At 41.4% G+C, this 17,963-nt stretch overlaps 1 protein-coding gene across 1 annotated transcript in view; it reads left to right on the top strand.

Moving 5' to 3' along the window:
* Positions 1–17,963, top strand: part of scaper (S-phase cyclin A-associated protein in the ER) — a 359,135-nt gene that overhangs the window by 142,392 nt on the left and 198,780 nt on the right. The window contains exon 20 of the mRNA XM_080216291.1: positions 9,801–9,937. Coding sequence (XP_080072417.1) covers positions 9,801–9,937 — 137 coding nt within the window. The remainder of the gene's footprint in view (positions 1–9,800; positions 9,938–17,963) is intronic.

Here is a 17,963-nt window from a genome sequence, read left to right as displayed (position 1 = left end):
ATCAGCAGAGAAACAGTGGCAGCATCTACAAAATACACTGCAGGACCTTACCTAGGTTCCAAACCCACAACCACTCTCATCTAGAAGGAGAAGGACAGCAAGTACCTGGGACCACCATCACTTGGAAGTTCCCCTCCAAGCTACAGACCATCCTGACTTGGAAGTATATCATTGTTCCTTCACTATTATTGGGTCAAAATCCTGGAATTCCTTTCCTAACAGCACTATGGATATAACTGCACCACATGGACTGCAGCGGTTCAAGAAGGCGACTCACCACCACCTTAAGGGCAATTAGGGATGGGCAATAAATGCTGGCCCAGCTAGTGATGTCCACATCCCACAGATGAATTTTTAGAAAAGTCTATCAATGTCTCAGTTTAAAACTTCTCATCCTCATGTTTAAATCTCTCCATGTCATCATTCCTCCTTATCTCTGTAATTTGCTCCAGTCCTACACTCCTCAAAGTGTGCACTCTTATACATCCTTCACTCCTGTTGCCTCACCATTGGATGGAGCTCAAGCTTAAGTGTCCATGATTGCATTACAATGACAGGTTTTAAATGTCAGGCATTGGTGGATTGGGAGCCTGTGTGAATCAACAGGTACAATGTGATGTGTGAAATGGACCTGATGTAGGTTCAGGTAAGGGGAGCAGAGTTATGAATGAACATAAGTTTACGGAAGCTAGAAAATCTTAATTTTTGTGGGATGTGTGTTTGTTGGTAAGGCTAGCATTTATTGCCTGCCCCTATTTTTCCTCGAACTGAGTGGTTGGCTAGGCCATTTCAGAAGACAGTTACGAGTTAACCACATTACTGTAAACCTGTAGGCCAGGCAGGGTAAGGGTGATAGATTTCCTTCCCTCAAGGACAAGAACCAGATGGTTTTTACAACAATCAATGATAGTTTCATGGTCACCATTGCTGGAATCACTTTCCATTACAGACTTATTAATTGAATTCCAATTCCGTGAGTTGCCAAGGTGGGATTGAACCCATGTCCTCAGATCAGTAGTCCAGTGACATTAATACTACACCATTATCTGGTGGCAACAAAAGCATTAAGGTGGGTTTCAGCGGCTGATAAACTGATTGAATTTCCACTTTTGGTTTGACGCCTATGTTAAGTAATATTAAACTGGAGCAAATTAACATGTTAATTTGTTTGTCTCTGAAAGTCACTTAAAATGCACTTAAAATGTCAAGCGCTAGTTTGGCTTATTAATTTGCTGTTGAGTGAAGTGGTTTAATGGAAGTATTTCATGTTAGTTAAAAAACCAAAGCTGCAAGTTTGGACGTAAAGCTGTTTAATCTGTTTTAATGTAATAATCTGATACTTTGATCTACACCTTTTGAGATATGACACTCATGTCTGAAATGAGGTATCATTACTTCATTGTTCTCTTAATGAATTCCTGGGGATGAATTTTGATAGTTGTCCAAGCTGCGCAACTTGAAAGGTGAGAACTCTGAGAAGTGCCTGTAATCGTGGGCAGTAGTTTGGTGACGCAGGAGAGAGTTTTTTTTCTCACTCTCCCCCGTTGAATTACTGATGGTGTACGAGTCATGCAGTGGAGGACAGTTTATGTACAGAAACTGCATATTATTGGAGCGAGCAGCAAGGACACTGGCTTCTGCCCACAATCATTGCCGCACCCATCCTGCTGATTTGACTGACTGTTTCTAATTGTTGTAGTGACAGTGGGACAGCTGGCTGACTTGTTCATTTTATATCTGAAGCTCTCTCTAACTGATGGGTGTCGGTTTCAGAGACTGGGATTAGGTTTGTTTTGTTCAGTTATCACTCTATACAGCAGTGTTAGTGAGTGAATAGATTATATCAGTGATAACTTCTTGAATCTGTTCCACAGTCGCAGGTGGACAGGCTGACTGTGTTTCATCTCCCCAGTCTGATGCTGTAGCAGGCAGATTTAAAGTGTTTCTCTCATGGTTCTGCATTGGAATGGAGAATCAGCATTGGGCTTTGCCCCATTATATGGGCCAATCCTGATGGGCGTTAATGCTTTTGATTGAATAATATGCATGTTGCTAAAAACAGTGAATTCAGTTGTTTCAGATATTGTCTTGAATTATAAATTTAACCCTGAAAAGGAGCAATTAAAAAGAAAACTACTTTTTCTGTTTGACTATTTCCTTTCTTGGACTTCAATGGAGCAAATAGCTGGTGCACCTATCGTCCTTCTTTGCTCCATGAACTTGAGGTCATCCAAAACTCTGTTCAGAATCACAGAATTGGTACAGCACAGGAAGAGGCTATTTGACCCCTTGTGCTTTCAATGTCCTAACTCGTACCAAGCCCCATTCACCCCTTCAAACGTGTCCTTTGTTCTAATACTTGGGGTTCTGTCCTGCATTTCCAACGTTGACTTGTCCTGGTCAATTTACCTGATTTGAAATGTAGCATTATTGTGACATTACTGTATTTGAAGTCATTTATTTGACAATACCAGACACAGCACCAGCTAACTTTGAGCCTGTTGCACACACAAATGACTTCATTTATAAAAAAACACATCTTATACGGATTGAAAAGTTGCTTTTGAATCTGTGCGAACGATTAAGTGATGGATAAAAGCAAATTACTGCGGATGCTTGAATCTGAAACCAAAAGAGAAAATGCTGGAAAATCTCAGCAGGCCTGGCAGCATCCATAAGGAGAGAAAAGAGCTGATGTTTCAAGTCCAGATGACTCTTTGTCGAAGCTGTCTGTAAGGAGACAAAAGAGCTGACGTTTAGTGACCCTTTGTCAAAGCTTTGACAAAGGGTCATCTGGACTCGATCTCAGTTCTTTGCTGTCCTGACAGATGCTTCCCAACCTGCTGAGATTTTCCAGCGTTTTCTCTTTTGGAATTAAACGCTGGAGGTTGACTATGTCTATTCCCGATCACAAAGTTGTATTGTGACACAACATCATGCAGGTTTCATATGTAAATATAGTTCTTCAGTTATGCATAATTAATATATTGATAGCATAAAGATTATCATATGGACATTAGAGTACAGAAATTTAACCACAAGTTTCAAAAACCCATAACTTTGCTGTGAAACATGCTATTGACTTGACTTGAAACATCAGCTCTTTTCTCTCCTTACAGATGCTGCCAGGCCTGCTGAGATTTTCCAGCATTTTCTCCTTTGGTTTCAGATTCAAGCATCCGCAGTAATTTGCTTTTATCCATCACTTAATCGTTCGCACAGATTCAGGTTTACAAAAATGTTTTTTAATTTAAAAGGATTCCTTCGTTTTGTAGATGAATACACTGTCTGATCTGGTTCTGACACATAAAGACCAGGCAGATTTTGGATTTGATTCCAAACATTTTTTACATCAGTTAACCTCATCTTTAAAAATTCTTTCATGGCATGAGGGTGTCACTGGCAAGGCAATATTTATTGCCCATTCCTAATTGCCCTTGAACTGAGTAACTTGGTAAATCTCAGAGGGCATTTAAGAGTCAACCACTGTGGGTCTCGAGTCACATGTAGACCTGAACCAGGTAAGGATGGTAGATTTCCTTCCCTGAAGGACATTGGTGAACCAGATGGGTTTTTACAACAATCAGCAACAATTTCATGGTCACCATTACTGACCATCTTTTAATTCCAGATTTGTTTTGGACTAAAGTCAAATTCCTCCAGCTGCAGTAGTGGAATTTGAACCCATACACCCAGACGATTACTCTCAGTTTTTGGATTACTATTCCAATGATGTTACCACTGTTGTTACCTTCTCTCCTGTTGGAGCAGTAGCAAGGTTCTGGCTTAGGGTGTCAGTGCCGCTGGCTAATGAGCAGAATATCAGCTCGGGTTTTCCATAATGATCATAATCCACTGCTTCTGTGGGCAAAGAACGAAAATGTCAACTGCTACATCCACAGAAGACATTTAACTTCTTGGATGGATTATTGGAGGGAAGTTCTTAGCTATGTCCAATTACAAATTAGAAAAGGAAAACAAACAGAAAGAAAAACAAGATTTTGAAAAATTGTCAACTTCTGTATGAAAAAGTGCAACTTGTTGCATTTCATTTGCTGCCTCTGCCTTTGCCAGCAGAGTTGTAGTGATTGAGTTTCTGGTTATCTCATCTTGTTTTCTTACGAATTACACAAATGTAGTTGGGCTCTTTTTAAGAGGTTAATGAGTTAATCATTCAATGCATTCAGTTCAGTCTGGTGAATTGGTATGGCGACAATAATCTCTCCCTCAATGTGAACAAAATGAAGGAGATTGTCATTGACTTCAAGAAGCGTGGAGGAGAATATGGTCCAGTCTACATCAACAGGGATGAAATAGTAAAGGTCAAGAGCTTCATGTTTTTAAGTGTCCAGATCACTAACGAGCTGTCCCGCTCCCCCCCACCATGCCGACTCTATAGTTAAGAAAGCCTCTACTTTCTCAGAAGACTAAGGAAATATGGCTGTGACACAGCCACGACGCTCAGCAACTTTTACTGATGCACCATAGAAAGCATTCTTTCTGGTTATATCACAGCTTGGTATGGCTTCTGCTCTGCCCAAGACCATAAGAAACTTCAAAAGGTCATGAACGAAGCCCAATCCATCACGCAAACCAGCCTCCCATCCATTGACTCTGTCTACACTTCCCTCTGCCTCAGAAAAGCAGCCAGCATAATCAAGGACCCCATGCACCCTGGATATTCTCTCTTCAACCTTCTTTGTCGGGAAAAAGATTCAAAATTCTGAGGTCATGTACCAACAACACATGAACAGCTTCTTCTCTGCTGTCATCTGATCTTTCTCTACATCCCAGCTATAACTGTAACATTACATTCAGCATTCTGTCCTTTCCTCCTCTATGAACAGTATGCTTTTTCTGTACAGTGCGCAAGAAACAATACTTTTCACTGTATGCTCATACATGTGACAATAATAAATCAAATCAAATGCTTACAGCTTTGTTTTCTATTTTCCCTGTCGGTTTTTTTTTCATAGGTCCTGAGAACTAGCAGTAAGATAATGCATAATAAAATAATGTATCAATGCATTTTAAAAAATACTTTGACTGCTTTTCTTCATTAATTTTGCATTAAATCATTCTGCTGTAGGCTTTTCTCAGAATCCATTTTACATTTTGTAGTATCCTATCAAACAAAACTCGTAAATGCAGTAAGTCAAGCCCTGCTAGTTGAACAAAAAATATTGCCTCTCCGTTTAATGCCTGCCAATTTATTTGGCAAATTTCAGAGTTCTAATTATTTTGAGTCTGTAAAAAACTGTGACCTTTTGTGTGAGGGTGAGAGAAACTATTAAATACTGAATTTATTCAATGCAATTTTGTTACCTTACGGAATATTCTTGCAAAATCAGCACAGTCGTGACAATTGTAACACCAGTGCATGTAGCTTCCAGTGAAATGACAAATGTTTGCATCCTGGCTTAGGTTCAGGTTCACGTCTCAACATTTGCGCTAATGCTGCTGAGATGCTGTATAATAAGGTACAATAATCTGTAACTCTGTGTACATAAGAAATGAATAAAAATTAGTTGTTGGAATAGCACTGTAACGTGTTTTAATCTGTCCCTCCCATTGAACGGCCAGCCCTCAGTGTCACAGTTCCACATCTCAGTGGTGTGGGAATGTAGCTGGCAGAGCCCCCAACAATTTGCACAAGGCTGAAAGCAAATCAGACCTTAGTGAATCAGTGTGCAGTGACCAATTTAGTGTGGCATTGATAAGCATCCATTAGCAGGTCAACCATAAATGATGCAGGTCGCAAGTAGATGAATGAATGGGAGGGAAATTAGTGTATATGTGGAAGGAAGGTAGAACTGTGTCATGGTGCAAATCGTTCTTAATTTCTATTAAATTGGCCCCTATTTCGGATCTTCATAGAGCAGAAATGATACTTAACGCAGATTAGACTCATGGACATTTTTGTAAACTGTTGACTTAGAAAAAAATTCCGGGAGATATATTTGTAATGGGAGCTTTTGTAAATAGCTGAAATTCATCGGGTTTACAGCATCCGCAGGACTTTGTTTTTGTTAAGAGCTGAAATAGGTTGTTAAAAGTAGCTCAGTAGGTTTGTGTGCCAGTTATGGATAGTGTAAAGTTCTAGCATGTGCATATACCATCAGTGTTTGCTATATTGTGGGCCTTGAATAGTTTCTTTGAGGAGTGCTGAATGAAAACATCAAGAAGTTGCTGATTAGCAATGTGTCAGTTATTACTCTAATGCTCATCTTAATAGCTGATTGCAACAGCAACAACTTGCATTTATGTAACACCATTAACAGTAAAATGTGTCAGGGTGCTCCAGAGGACCAACTACCAAAATATGGTCATTGAGATAATATGTGGAACAGTCATAGAACATAGAACATTACAGCGCAGTACAGGCCCTTTGGCCCTTGATGTTGCGCTGACCAGTGGAACCAATCTAATGACCCTCTGACCTAAACTATTCCAATCTTATCCATATGCCTATCCACTGACCATTTGAACGCCCTTAAAGTTGGCGAGTCCACAACTGCTGCAGGCAGGGCATTCCACGACCTTACTACCCTCTGAGTAAAGAACCTACCTCTGACATCTGTCCTATAATTACCACCCCTTAATTTAAAGGCCACACTAAATTGGTCACTGCACACTGATTCACTAAGGTCTGATTTGCTTTCAGCCTTGTGCAAATTGTTGGGGGCTCTGCCAGCTACATTCCCACACCGCTGAGATGTGGAACTGTGACACTGAGGGCTGGCCGTTCAATGGGAGGGACAGATTAAAACACGTTACAGTGCTATTCCAACAACTAATTTTTATTCATTTCTTATGTGTTAGCCATCACCATCCGAGGTAAAAGGCTCTCACTGTCCACCCTATCCAATCCTTTGATCGTCTTGTATGCCTCAATTAGGTCACCTCGTAACCTTCTCTCCAATGAAAATAACCTCAAGTCCCTCAGCCTTTCCTCATAAGACCTCCCCACCATACCAGGCAACATCCTGGTAAACCTCCTCTGCACCCTTTCCAATGCCTCCACATCGTTCTTATAATGCGGCGACCAGAACTGTACGCAATACTCCAAATGTGGCCGCACCAGAGTTTTGTACAGTTGTAACATGACCTCATGGCTCTGAAATTCAATCCCTCTACCAATAAAAGCTAACACACCGTATGCCTTCTTAACAACCTTATCAACCTGGTTGCCAACTTTCAGGGAGCTATGCACATGTACCCCGAGATCTCTCTGCTCGTCAACACTACTAAGAGTCCTTCCATTAGCCCTATACTCTGTACTCCTGTTATTCTTACCAAAGTGAATCACCTCACACTTTTCCGTATTAAACTCCATCTGCCACCTCTCGGCCCAGCTCTGCAGCTTATCTATGTCTCCCTGCAAACTGTAACATCCATCCTCACTGTCTACAACTCCTCCAACTTTGGTGTCGTCAGCAAATTTACTAATCCATCCTTCTACACCCTCATCTAGGTCATTTATAAAAATGACAAACAGCAGTGGCCCCAAAACAGATCCTTGAGGTACACCACTTGTAACTGAACTCCGGGTTGAATATTTCCCATCAACCACCACCCTCTGTCTTCTATCAGCTAGCCAATTCCTGATCCAAACTGCTAAATCACCTTCAATCCCATGCATCTGCATTTTCTGTAATAGCCTACCATGGGGAACCTTATCAAATGCTTTGCTAAAATCCATATACACCACGTCAACTGCCTTACCCTTGTCCACCTCTTTGGTCACCTTTTCAAAAAACTCGATAAAGTTTGTGAGGCACGACCTACCCTTCACAAAACCGTGTTGACTATCCCGAATCAATTTATTTCCCTCTAGATGATTATAAATCCTATCCCTTACGATTCTTTCCAAAACTTTGCCCACAACAGAAGTAAGGCTCACTGGTCTATAATTCCCAGGATGGTCTCTACTCCTCTTCTTGAACAAGGGGACAACATTTGCTATCCTCCAGTCTTCCGGCACTATACCTGAAGCCAATGACGACATGAAGATCAAAGCCAAAGGCTCTGCAATCTCCTCCCTAGCCTCCCAGAGAATCCTAGGGTAAATCCCATCCGGCCCAGGGGACTTATCTATTTTCATACTCTCAAGAATTGCCAACACCACCTCCTTATGTACCTCAATCCCGTCTAGTCTACTACCTGGTATTGCAGTATTCTCGTCGACCGCACTGACTTTTTCCTGCGTGAATACTGACGAAAAATACTCACTCAGTGCATCTCCTATCTCTTCAGGCTCCACGCACAACTTCCCACTGCTGTCTCTGACTGGCCCTAATCTTGCCCTAACCAATCTTTTATTCTTGACATACCTGTAGAAAGCTTTAGGATTTTCCTTGATCCTATCTGCCAAAGTCTTCTCATGTCCTCTTCTAGCTCTTCTTAACTCTCTCTTTAGCTCCTTCCTGGCTAAAGTCATGACTGTAAAACTCCAGAAACAGGTTGCCCATTCGCTGACCTTTCTTTGCACCTAGTGACAGACATCTGAAGACAGATAAAGAAAATAAATTGAAATGTGGGAAGGTGTGGCTTAGTGGGGCTTGCCTATCTGTTCCAATTCTGATGACTTAACACTGCTAGCTTGCTCTGGAACTTGAACTTTTCATTTGTGGCCCAGGACCCACCTATGGTACTTTTCCATGTAAATACAGGAGATGTAACATCTATCCTCCCCCCTCACCGTTCAAGGTCCCAAGCACCACTTCCAGATGAAGCAGTGATTTACACATAATTTTTTCAATTTAGTCTCCTGTATTCCCTGCTTACAACATGCTCCTCTTTGCCTTGGGGAGACCAAACGCAAATTGGGTGACTGCTTTTTCGAACGTTTCAATTCAGTCTAAAATCCGTCCCCTCATGCTAACATCTTTGTCCTTGGCCCACTGCACTGTTCAGTGAAACTTAGCATAAGCTTGACAAATCGCGTCTCATCTTTTGATGAGGCGCTTTACAGCCTTTCGGACATGACATTGAGTTCAACAATTTCAGATCATAAACTCTGTGCCCCCGTTTTGTTTCCATTCTTTTTGCATGCTTTAGTCTTTCTCTTTATTTTGCTTTCAATCAGCAGCTGACCCTCTCAAGGGTGGCATGGTGACACAGTGGTTAGCACTATTGCCTCACAGTGCCAGGGACCTGGGTTCGATTCCTGGCTCGGGAATCTGTCTGTGTGGAGTTTGCACATTCTCCCTGTGTCTGCATGGGTTTCCTCCGGGTGTTCTGGTTTCCTCCCATGGTCCAAAGATGTGTGGGTTAGGTGGATTGGCCAGGCTAAATTGCCCCTTAATGTCAGGGAGACTATTTAGGGTAATGCATGGGGTTATGGGGATGGGATCTGGATGGGATTGTGGTCAGTGCAGACTTGGTGGGCCAAAAGCCTTCCTTCTGCCCTGCGTTATTCTATGATCTTTTATTTCTTTTCTTGCCCCATCTCAATTCTCTTTGGTCCAGTAAGATTAATGCTTCTTTCATTCAATCTTAATTATCTTACATCCTTCCACAGACCTTCTTTTGTTCTTGACCTGCTCACCCCTTGTTCAGAACCTATTACACCTCTGACTTTTCCCAGTTCTGATGAAAGGTAATCAGTGTTAACTTGTTTCTGACTCCACAGATGCTGCCTGCCCTGCTGAATATTTTCTGTTTTTATTTCAGCTTCTGAAGCTTTTGAAAATAAAAACCTGGGCATAGCCCAGAGCTATACACAATGGGGCTCCTGGAGTTCCACTGAAAGGCAAAGTTTGTCTCAGCAATTGATCATTCATACCTTTATCCATCAGGAACATCTATCCTGCAAGAAGTACATTACAGATGTGGTGACTGAGACCTGTGTACACCCAGAGACATCAAAGGATGCAGAAGAGAAGCAGAAAGTAAGGAAGAAGGCCAAGAAACTTCGCGCTCGCATGAACTCCAGGTAATGTTGGACATCCTCTCAATATGACTCCTTTATCCTTAAAAAAAAGTAATAGGTTGATTTAAAAAAAACATGAAATTATTTGCTTCATGGGTTATCTTAAAAATACACTGATGAGCCTAATTTATAGCCACTTTCTGTGATTAGAAAGGAGAACTGAAAATCGATCTGGAGCCCTTGCTTTCACCTGTTAAGAGCTTTTCTCATAATTGGCTGCCAGCGCCTGGCCAAAACTACAGTTCCTTCCAGCATGCATTTGTATGTTTAAATATGTGTAAACCATGCCTATTTTTCTTTCCAGCTATTGATTTTTAAATGAAGCATCAAAGAAAATCAATAGTAATCAACAAATAGAAGGCAATATGCAGGAGTGTCAAATCCTGGGTCTCGGGATTAATTAATTTTGTTGGCTGTCACAACAAGCGAAAAAGTTGGAAATGCTCTGAAATATAAAGTGAGTTGTCAGACCTGTAGTTTGTCATGAGCTTGGAAAGTGACATCTGCAGAACAGAGTTGTGTGAAGTGTGTTTAATCGTTAGCTGTCACCATCCCTATCCACCACCACACACACACACACACCCCCTCCCCCGGAGATTGGGTGTCACCTGCTTTAGTTATTTTTAGTTTCATGCATTACTGTAGCAAATGACTTTGTATTATGTTACCCATGGATTAACAAGCAGATCCTCAACATGAAGTGGTAAATGAGGTTCAGAGTGAATGGCGACACAGGCACCATATTAAAACCTGTCAGATCCTCTTTGTGTTGTCTTGTTTGGAATCATACATCATTGCCTTCCTCTTGTGTTTAAGCATTGACAACTGAAACTTGGCTTTCTGAGCCTTCCTGTTGTTTGGTAGGCACGCTTCCATATTATGTTTTATTCAGCATATAGTGTTCTGCTTGTTTTTTTGCATTCTGTTTTAGATTTACTTTCTTTGTCCCTGTCAAGTGCTTTTCTGGCTGAGAGAATAGGAAGGCAGGTGACCTGCTTCCAGGCACAGACACTGCCTTCCTCACTATTGATCCAGTTGGGAGGACATGGCCTTGAGTTCTTTGATATTTTACCCTTAGAACAAAGACCATTACAGCGCAGTACAGGCCCTTCGGCCCTTGATGTTTCATCGACCTGTGAAACCAATCTAAAGCCCATCTAACCTACAATATTCCAATATCGTCCATATATTTATCCAATGACCATTTAAATGCTCTTAATGTTGGTGAGTCCACTACTGTTGCAGGCAGGGCATTCCATGCCCTTACTACTCTCTGAGTAAAGAACCTCTCTCTGACATCTGTCCTATATCTACCACCCTTCAATTTAAAGCTATGTCCCCTCATCTAGCCATCTCCATCCGAGGAAAAAGGCTCTCATTATCCACCCTATCTAATCCTCTGATCATCTTATATGCCTCTATTAAGTCACCTCTTAACTTTCTTCTCTCTAACGAAAACAGCTTCAATTCCCTCAGTCTTTCCTCATAAGACCTTCCCACCAGACCAGGCAACATCCTAGTAAATCTGCTCTGCACCTTTTCCAATGCTTCCACATCCTTCCTATAATGCAGTGGCCAGAACTGTATGCAGTACTCCAAGTGTGGCCGCACCAGAATTCTGTACAGCTGCAACATGACCTTATGGCTCCTAAACTCAATTCCTCTATCAATAAAAGCTAACACACTATATGCCTTCTTAACAACCCTATCAACCTGGGTTCCAACTTTCAGGGATCTATGCACATGGACACCGAGATTTCTCTGCTCATCCACACTACCAAGTATCTTACCACTAACCCAGTACTCTGTTTCTTGTTACTCCTTCCAAAGTGAATCACTTCACACTTTTCTGCATTAAACTCCATTTGCCACCTCTCAGCCCAGCTCTGCATCTTATCTATGTCCCTCTGTAACCAGCAACATCCTTCCCACTATCCACAACTCCACCGACTTTAGTGTCATCCACAAATTTACTAACTCATCCTTCTATGCCCTCATTCAGGTCATTAATAAAAATGACAAACAGCAATGGCCCCAAAACAGATCCTTGCAGTACATCGCTAGTAACTGAACTCCAGGATGAACATTTCCCATCAACCACCACCCTCTGTCTTCTTACAGCTAGCCAATTTCTGATCCAAACTGCTAAATCACCCTTAATCCCATGCCTCCGTATCTTCTGCAATAGCTTACCATGGGGAATCATATCAAACGCTTTACTGAAATCCATATATACCACATCAACTGCATTACCCTCATCCACTTCTTTGGTCACCTCCTCAAAGAACTCAATAGGTTTATGAGGCACGACCTACCCTTCACAAAACCGTGTTGACTATCCCTAATCAAATTATTCCTTTCTAAATGATTATAAATCCTATCTCTTATAATCCTTTCCAAACCTTTGCCCACAACAGAAATAAGGCTCACTGGTCTACAATTATCAGGGTTGTCTCTACTCCCCTTCTTGAACAAGGGGACAACATTTGCTATCCTCCAGTCTTCTGGCACTCTTCCTGTAGACAATGACAATATAAATATCAAAGCCAAAGGCTCTGCAATCTCCTCCCTAGCCTCCCAGAGAATCTAGGACAAATCCCATCTATTTTCATACTTTCCGCAATTGCTAACACCACCTCCTTATGAACCTCAATCCTCTCTAGTCTAAAAGCCTGTATCTCAGTATTCTCCTTGACAACATTGTCTTTTTCCTGTGTGAATACTGATGAAAAATATTCATTTAGCGCCTCTCCTATCTCTCCGGATTCCACGCACAACTTCCCACTACTGTCCTTGACTGGCCCTAATCTTACCTTAGTCATCCTTTTATTCCTGACATACCTTTAGAAAGCTTTAGGGCTTTCCTTGATCCTACCTGCCAAACACTTCTCATGTCCCCTCCTAGCTCTTCTTATCTTTCTCTTTAGGTCCTTCCTGGCTAACTTTTAACTCTCAAGCGCCTTCATGTCTCATCTTGCCATAAGTCTCCTTCTTCCTCTTCACAAGAGATTCAACTTCTTTAGTAAACTATGGTTCCATTGCTCGACTACTTCCTCCCTGCCTGACAGGTACACACTTATAAAGGACATGCAGTAGCTATTCCTTGAACAAGCTCCACATTTCAATTATGTCCATTCCCTGCAGTTTCCTTCCACATCCTATGCATCCTAAATCTCACCTAATCGCATCATAATTTCCTTTCCCCCAGCTATAACTCTTACCCTGTGGTATATACTTATCCCTCTCCCTCACTAAAACAAACATAACCGAACTGTGGTCATTATCACCAAAATGTTCACCTACCTCTAAATCTAACACCTGGTCTTGTTCATTACCCAGTGCCAAATCCAATGTGGCCTTGTCTCTTGTTGGCCTATCAACATACTGTGTTAGGAAACCCTCCTGCACACATTGGACAAAAACTGACCCCTCTAAAATACTCAAACTATAGCTTTTCCAGTCAATATTTGTAAAGTTAAAGTCCCCTGTAACAACTACCCTTTTCCTTTCACTCCTATCCAAAATCACCTTTGCAATCCTTTCCTCTACGTCTCTGGCACTTTTTGGAGACCTATAGAAAACTCCCAACAGGGTGACCTCTCCTTTACTGTTCCTAACCTCAGCCCATACTACCTCAGCAGACGTGTCCTCATCAAACGTCCTTTCTGCCACTGTACTACTGTCTTTGACTAACAATGCCACACTTTCCCCCTCTTTTACCACTTTCCCTGATCTTACTGAAACATCTAAACCCCAGAACCTGCAACAACCATTCTATCCCTTAATTTCTCTTGTTTCAAGTCTCTTTACTATCACAGGTAATCTAGGAATGTATTATTTGGGCAGTCGCGGGTGTGAAATGGAGCTGGTCGGTCTTTGGAAAGGTTGTTCCACACAAAATAACTATTCAGCAATGGAAGTTATTACAACATAGCAACTGTCAAAGAAAGACTGCAGAGAAAGCATTGATGGGCTTTAGGTAAATTTAATATACTGTAAAATCTACAATGGATGTTTCTGTACTGGATAAGTCATTGTCCTATTTTGCAATTGGGAATTGTGTAAAAACTCAGGTGGTTAAGTTGAAGCAGAAAGATTTTAATTTGCATGTTGGATTTTGTGGTTGTTCATACTCTTCCAAGTAAGTACTTGAGACCGTCTGGTCAACATAAACTCAGGCTGATACACTGATGGCCTCCATCAGGAACTGGTATTAAGTTGGTAATCTGAATAGAAGCCAGTCGATGACTGATACAGCAAAATTGTCACATAAGTACAGTAAGAATTGATTTCCTAAGATTGGAACTCTCCCACACCTTGTTGAAGTACATATGAAAATAACAAATAGGAACGGGAGTAGGCCATTTCATCATTCCAAATGTATTTTGCCATTCAATACAGTCATAGCTGATCTTATCCCCAACTCCAACCTCCTGCACTAACTTCGGCTCCCTAGTTTTCAAAAATCCCTTGATCCATACTTGAGTACAGTTAACAGTGGACCATCCACAACCCTCTGGAGTAGAGAATTCCAACGATGCACAACCATTTCACAGAATCATAGAATCCCTACAGCACAGAAGGAAGCCTTTCGGCCCATCAAGACTGCACTGACTACAATCCCACCCAGGCCTTATTCTCATAACTCCATGCATATACCCTAGCTAATCCCCCCTGACACTAAGGGGCAATTTATCATGGTCAATCCACCAAACCCGCACAGCTTTGGACTGTGGAAGTAAACTGGAGCACCTGGAGGAAACCCATGCAGACACTGGGAGAATGTGCAAACTCTGCACAGACAGTGACCCAAGCAGTATTCAAACCCGAGTCCCTGGCGCTGTAAGGCAGTGCTAACCACTGTGTCACCATGCCGCTCAAAATTTTAAATTCCAATTTTTTTTTAATTCAAATTTCACCATCTGCTGCAATGGGATTTGAACCCCGGACTCTGGATTATTAGCCCAGTAAGAAATCTCACAACACCAGGTTAAAGTCCAACAGGTTTATTTGGTAACACAAGCTTTTGGAGCAGCATTACTAGTCCAGTGACAATGCCACTGTCTCTGCCTAATTTGAGTGAGGAAACTTCCTGTTTTTATCCAAAATGACTGACCTTTTATTATGAGACTGTAACCCCTAGTTCTAGACTCTCCTGCCAGGGGAATCATCCTCCCAAAGTTAACCTATCTGAGTTCCTTAAGAATCATCTCCACTGTCCCTGACTTGGCAATGCTTGGAGCTGAACCTGAGAGCCCAAATTGGAAAGTATTCAATTCCTCAGCATCTTACTGAAGAAATTTACAAGAACAGAACTTAACTGCATTATGCCAACTTGGCCTCAGTGTGTCGAACTGCTGCATCTGAATCAGAACATTTGTATATCTACGACCTGAGCCCATATTCAAGGCTAACACTTCAATTCAGCACTGAATAAGTGCTGCCTTGTTGGCACGACATATTTTGAATTAAGCTGAGCCTACATCTAACTGCCCAGGTGAACACACAAGATCCAGTGGCACCAGTCAAAAACAGGGATTTTTCTGGCCTACGTTCTTACCTCAGCCAAAAAAAAATCAAAGTCAGATGAACTACATGGAGTTTAATCTGTGTGGCATTCTCCCCATGGTTTCTTCCTGGTGCTCCAGCTTCCTCCTAGAGTTTAAAGATGTGTAGGTTGGGTTGATTGGCCATGCTTAGTTGACCCTAGTGTTAGGGGGATTAGCAGGGTAAATCTGTGGGGTTACAGGAATAGGGCTAGGTGGGATTGTAGTCGGTGCAGACTTGATGGGACCGAATGGCCACCTTCTGCATTGATTCTATGAACTAGTCGTGTGTCTATTTGCTGTTTTGGATGTTACGTGCAAAGTGACTGCTAGTTTGTTTACATAACCAACAGTGACTACCTTTCAGAAGGACTTCATTGGATGGAAAAACTTTGGGACATCCATGTAGAGAGAAGTTACTTTTTTTCATTATCCAAATTTCAGTTTACTCTCTCTCATTATCTGTCAAAAGTATTGCCCAACAGAGTCTTAACCAAAGTAATAGCATGTTGCACAGACCAGTAACACCTACAATGTTTGACACAAATCAACCTTGCAGCTAAGAAATATTTGTATTTTATAGTTATTCTTTATTGCTTAATGTGGTTTGTTTCCCTACCAAAATCAACATTTCAGGACTTCTAATTATCCACCACGGGTCATTCTCTCTCTAGTGACTACTACATGATTTTTAAGGGATCTTCTAGCAATGTACATGCAACATTCATTCATCTGCACTCTGCCCAAAGGCAGGTCCTTCGTTCATTAAATACTGACAGTTCATCCTGAGCCAATTTTCCTGCCAATTTCTGTCAGTGGTGGCTTGCAATTGCCTTCCGATCTCAGGGCAGAGCGAGGAGGCAGATCCCAAGTCTATCTCAGCCTGAAAAGAAATCTAACCCATGCCATTATTCTGAACCACACATTGGCCATCTAGCGCAAACCAACCTTCTACATACAAATATATTTTAATTAAATCAGTAAAATGTAATCATTGAACAATTATCAGTCAGAAAGAAAGGATAGGAACCTGAGCTCAGGTAGAGTGACCCAGAACTGAAATTCAACATTACTTCTAAGTTGCTCAAAGTCAAAAGCCCCGCTCCTGTCTGGATTTCAGATATTTGTATGTCAGTACGTCAAAACAGTTTTTCTATAAATTTGTTTTACCGATGATCTATGTAGCACTGACCCATATAAGCCAAAAAGTTATAGATTTGAATCCCAGTTTGTGCTATTGGCTGATTTTATCTCGCGAGCCACAAAAGGCTCAGGGCCTGTGAGCTGTGAAGGGAGGATTCGGTTCCTAATGTTAGCCACTGTCAACTTGACGGGCTGAATGGCTTGTTTCTGTGACATGGCACTTAGTACCCCATTCTGGAATTTGTGTGTGCGTGATGTTGGGTGGATACAGGATTGGTCGTAGATCAAAGTATTCCTTTAATGAGTTCATTCCCTGTCCATCTTCCCCTTTTTGCCAGTAGTTGTACTTTCAAATGATCTACCTATCAATGTCGATGTCCTTTCAACTGTTGGGCTTCATCAGTTTAGCTGATTTATTGCATCCCCAAATAGAAAAATGTTTAATAAAAGAACCTTAAAACATTGTGAAATGAGAAGTGTGCATGTGAAATGATTGATATAAAACAATTACACAAAACCTTGCTCTGAGAATAAAACATCTGTTGCCATTAATGCAAACACTAATATTAAAATTAGTTCAGAGCGGCAGCAGAGATCAGATGTTGCTCATTGATGGCTTGTTTTATGTGCTTTTTGCTGTTTACATTAGTTTATGAAAAATGTAGGTCATTTTGACCCCTTGCTCCTGAAAACGGGAGACCATCAGAAGATTTAGAGGGTCATGCCTTGACCTTCAGTCCTGCAGCAACTATCTCATGCCTCAGCAAATGAAAAAAAAGCACAACATAGATTTTTCTTATGAGATTAGGTTTGTCTTTAGAGCTGAACTTGGGTTCCTACATTAAATGGCACCTTTTGTCAACGATTGAGTGAGCGAAATGCATTCACTGTGAACAAGTGTTTTAAGTGAATCAGCGCTTTGCTGTAAAGCATTGTGTTTGTGACTGGTACAGAATGTTTGAACAGAAACAGGATGTAAAATCACCATGTTAATTTTTTTGAATTACTGTATTTTCTTCCCTTTGAAAAATGCTCGCTGGTCATGTCAAGCAGAGTGAAAGTGAGCAGTCTGCTTTAGTGTTGAAAATATGGTGCGAGTGACTGGTAGGGATTTTTCTTATCCTCCCTTCTAAATAGAAGGTTAGGATATGCTCACTTTGCATTTCTGATATTGCAGCCAAAATTTAAAATATTTTTCATTTATCCTCTGACATGGCATTGTCCATTGTTCTGTGTCCCCTCAGCTCCGTCAGTAGCTATTTTATACATCTTGTCATTCTGTACCTTATTCTTGGAAGCCAGCTAAAATCCCTTCTCTTTGACATTGCTTCCCTCTTCCC

This window comes from Carcharhinus amblyrhynchos, chromosome 32 (assembly GCF_965287045.1).
Source record: "Carcharhinus amblyrhynchos chromosome 32, sCarAmb.v2.hapA, whole genome shotgun sequence".
In the NCBI taxonomy this organism is placed as follows: domain Eukaryota; kingdom Metazoa; phylum Chordata; class Chondrichthyes; order Carcharhiniformes; family Carcharhinidae; genus Carcharhinus; species Carcharhinus amblyrhynchos.
This window is presented reverse-complemented; position numbering and strand designations above follow the sequence as displayed.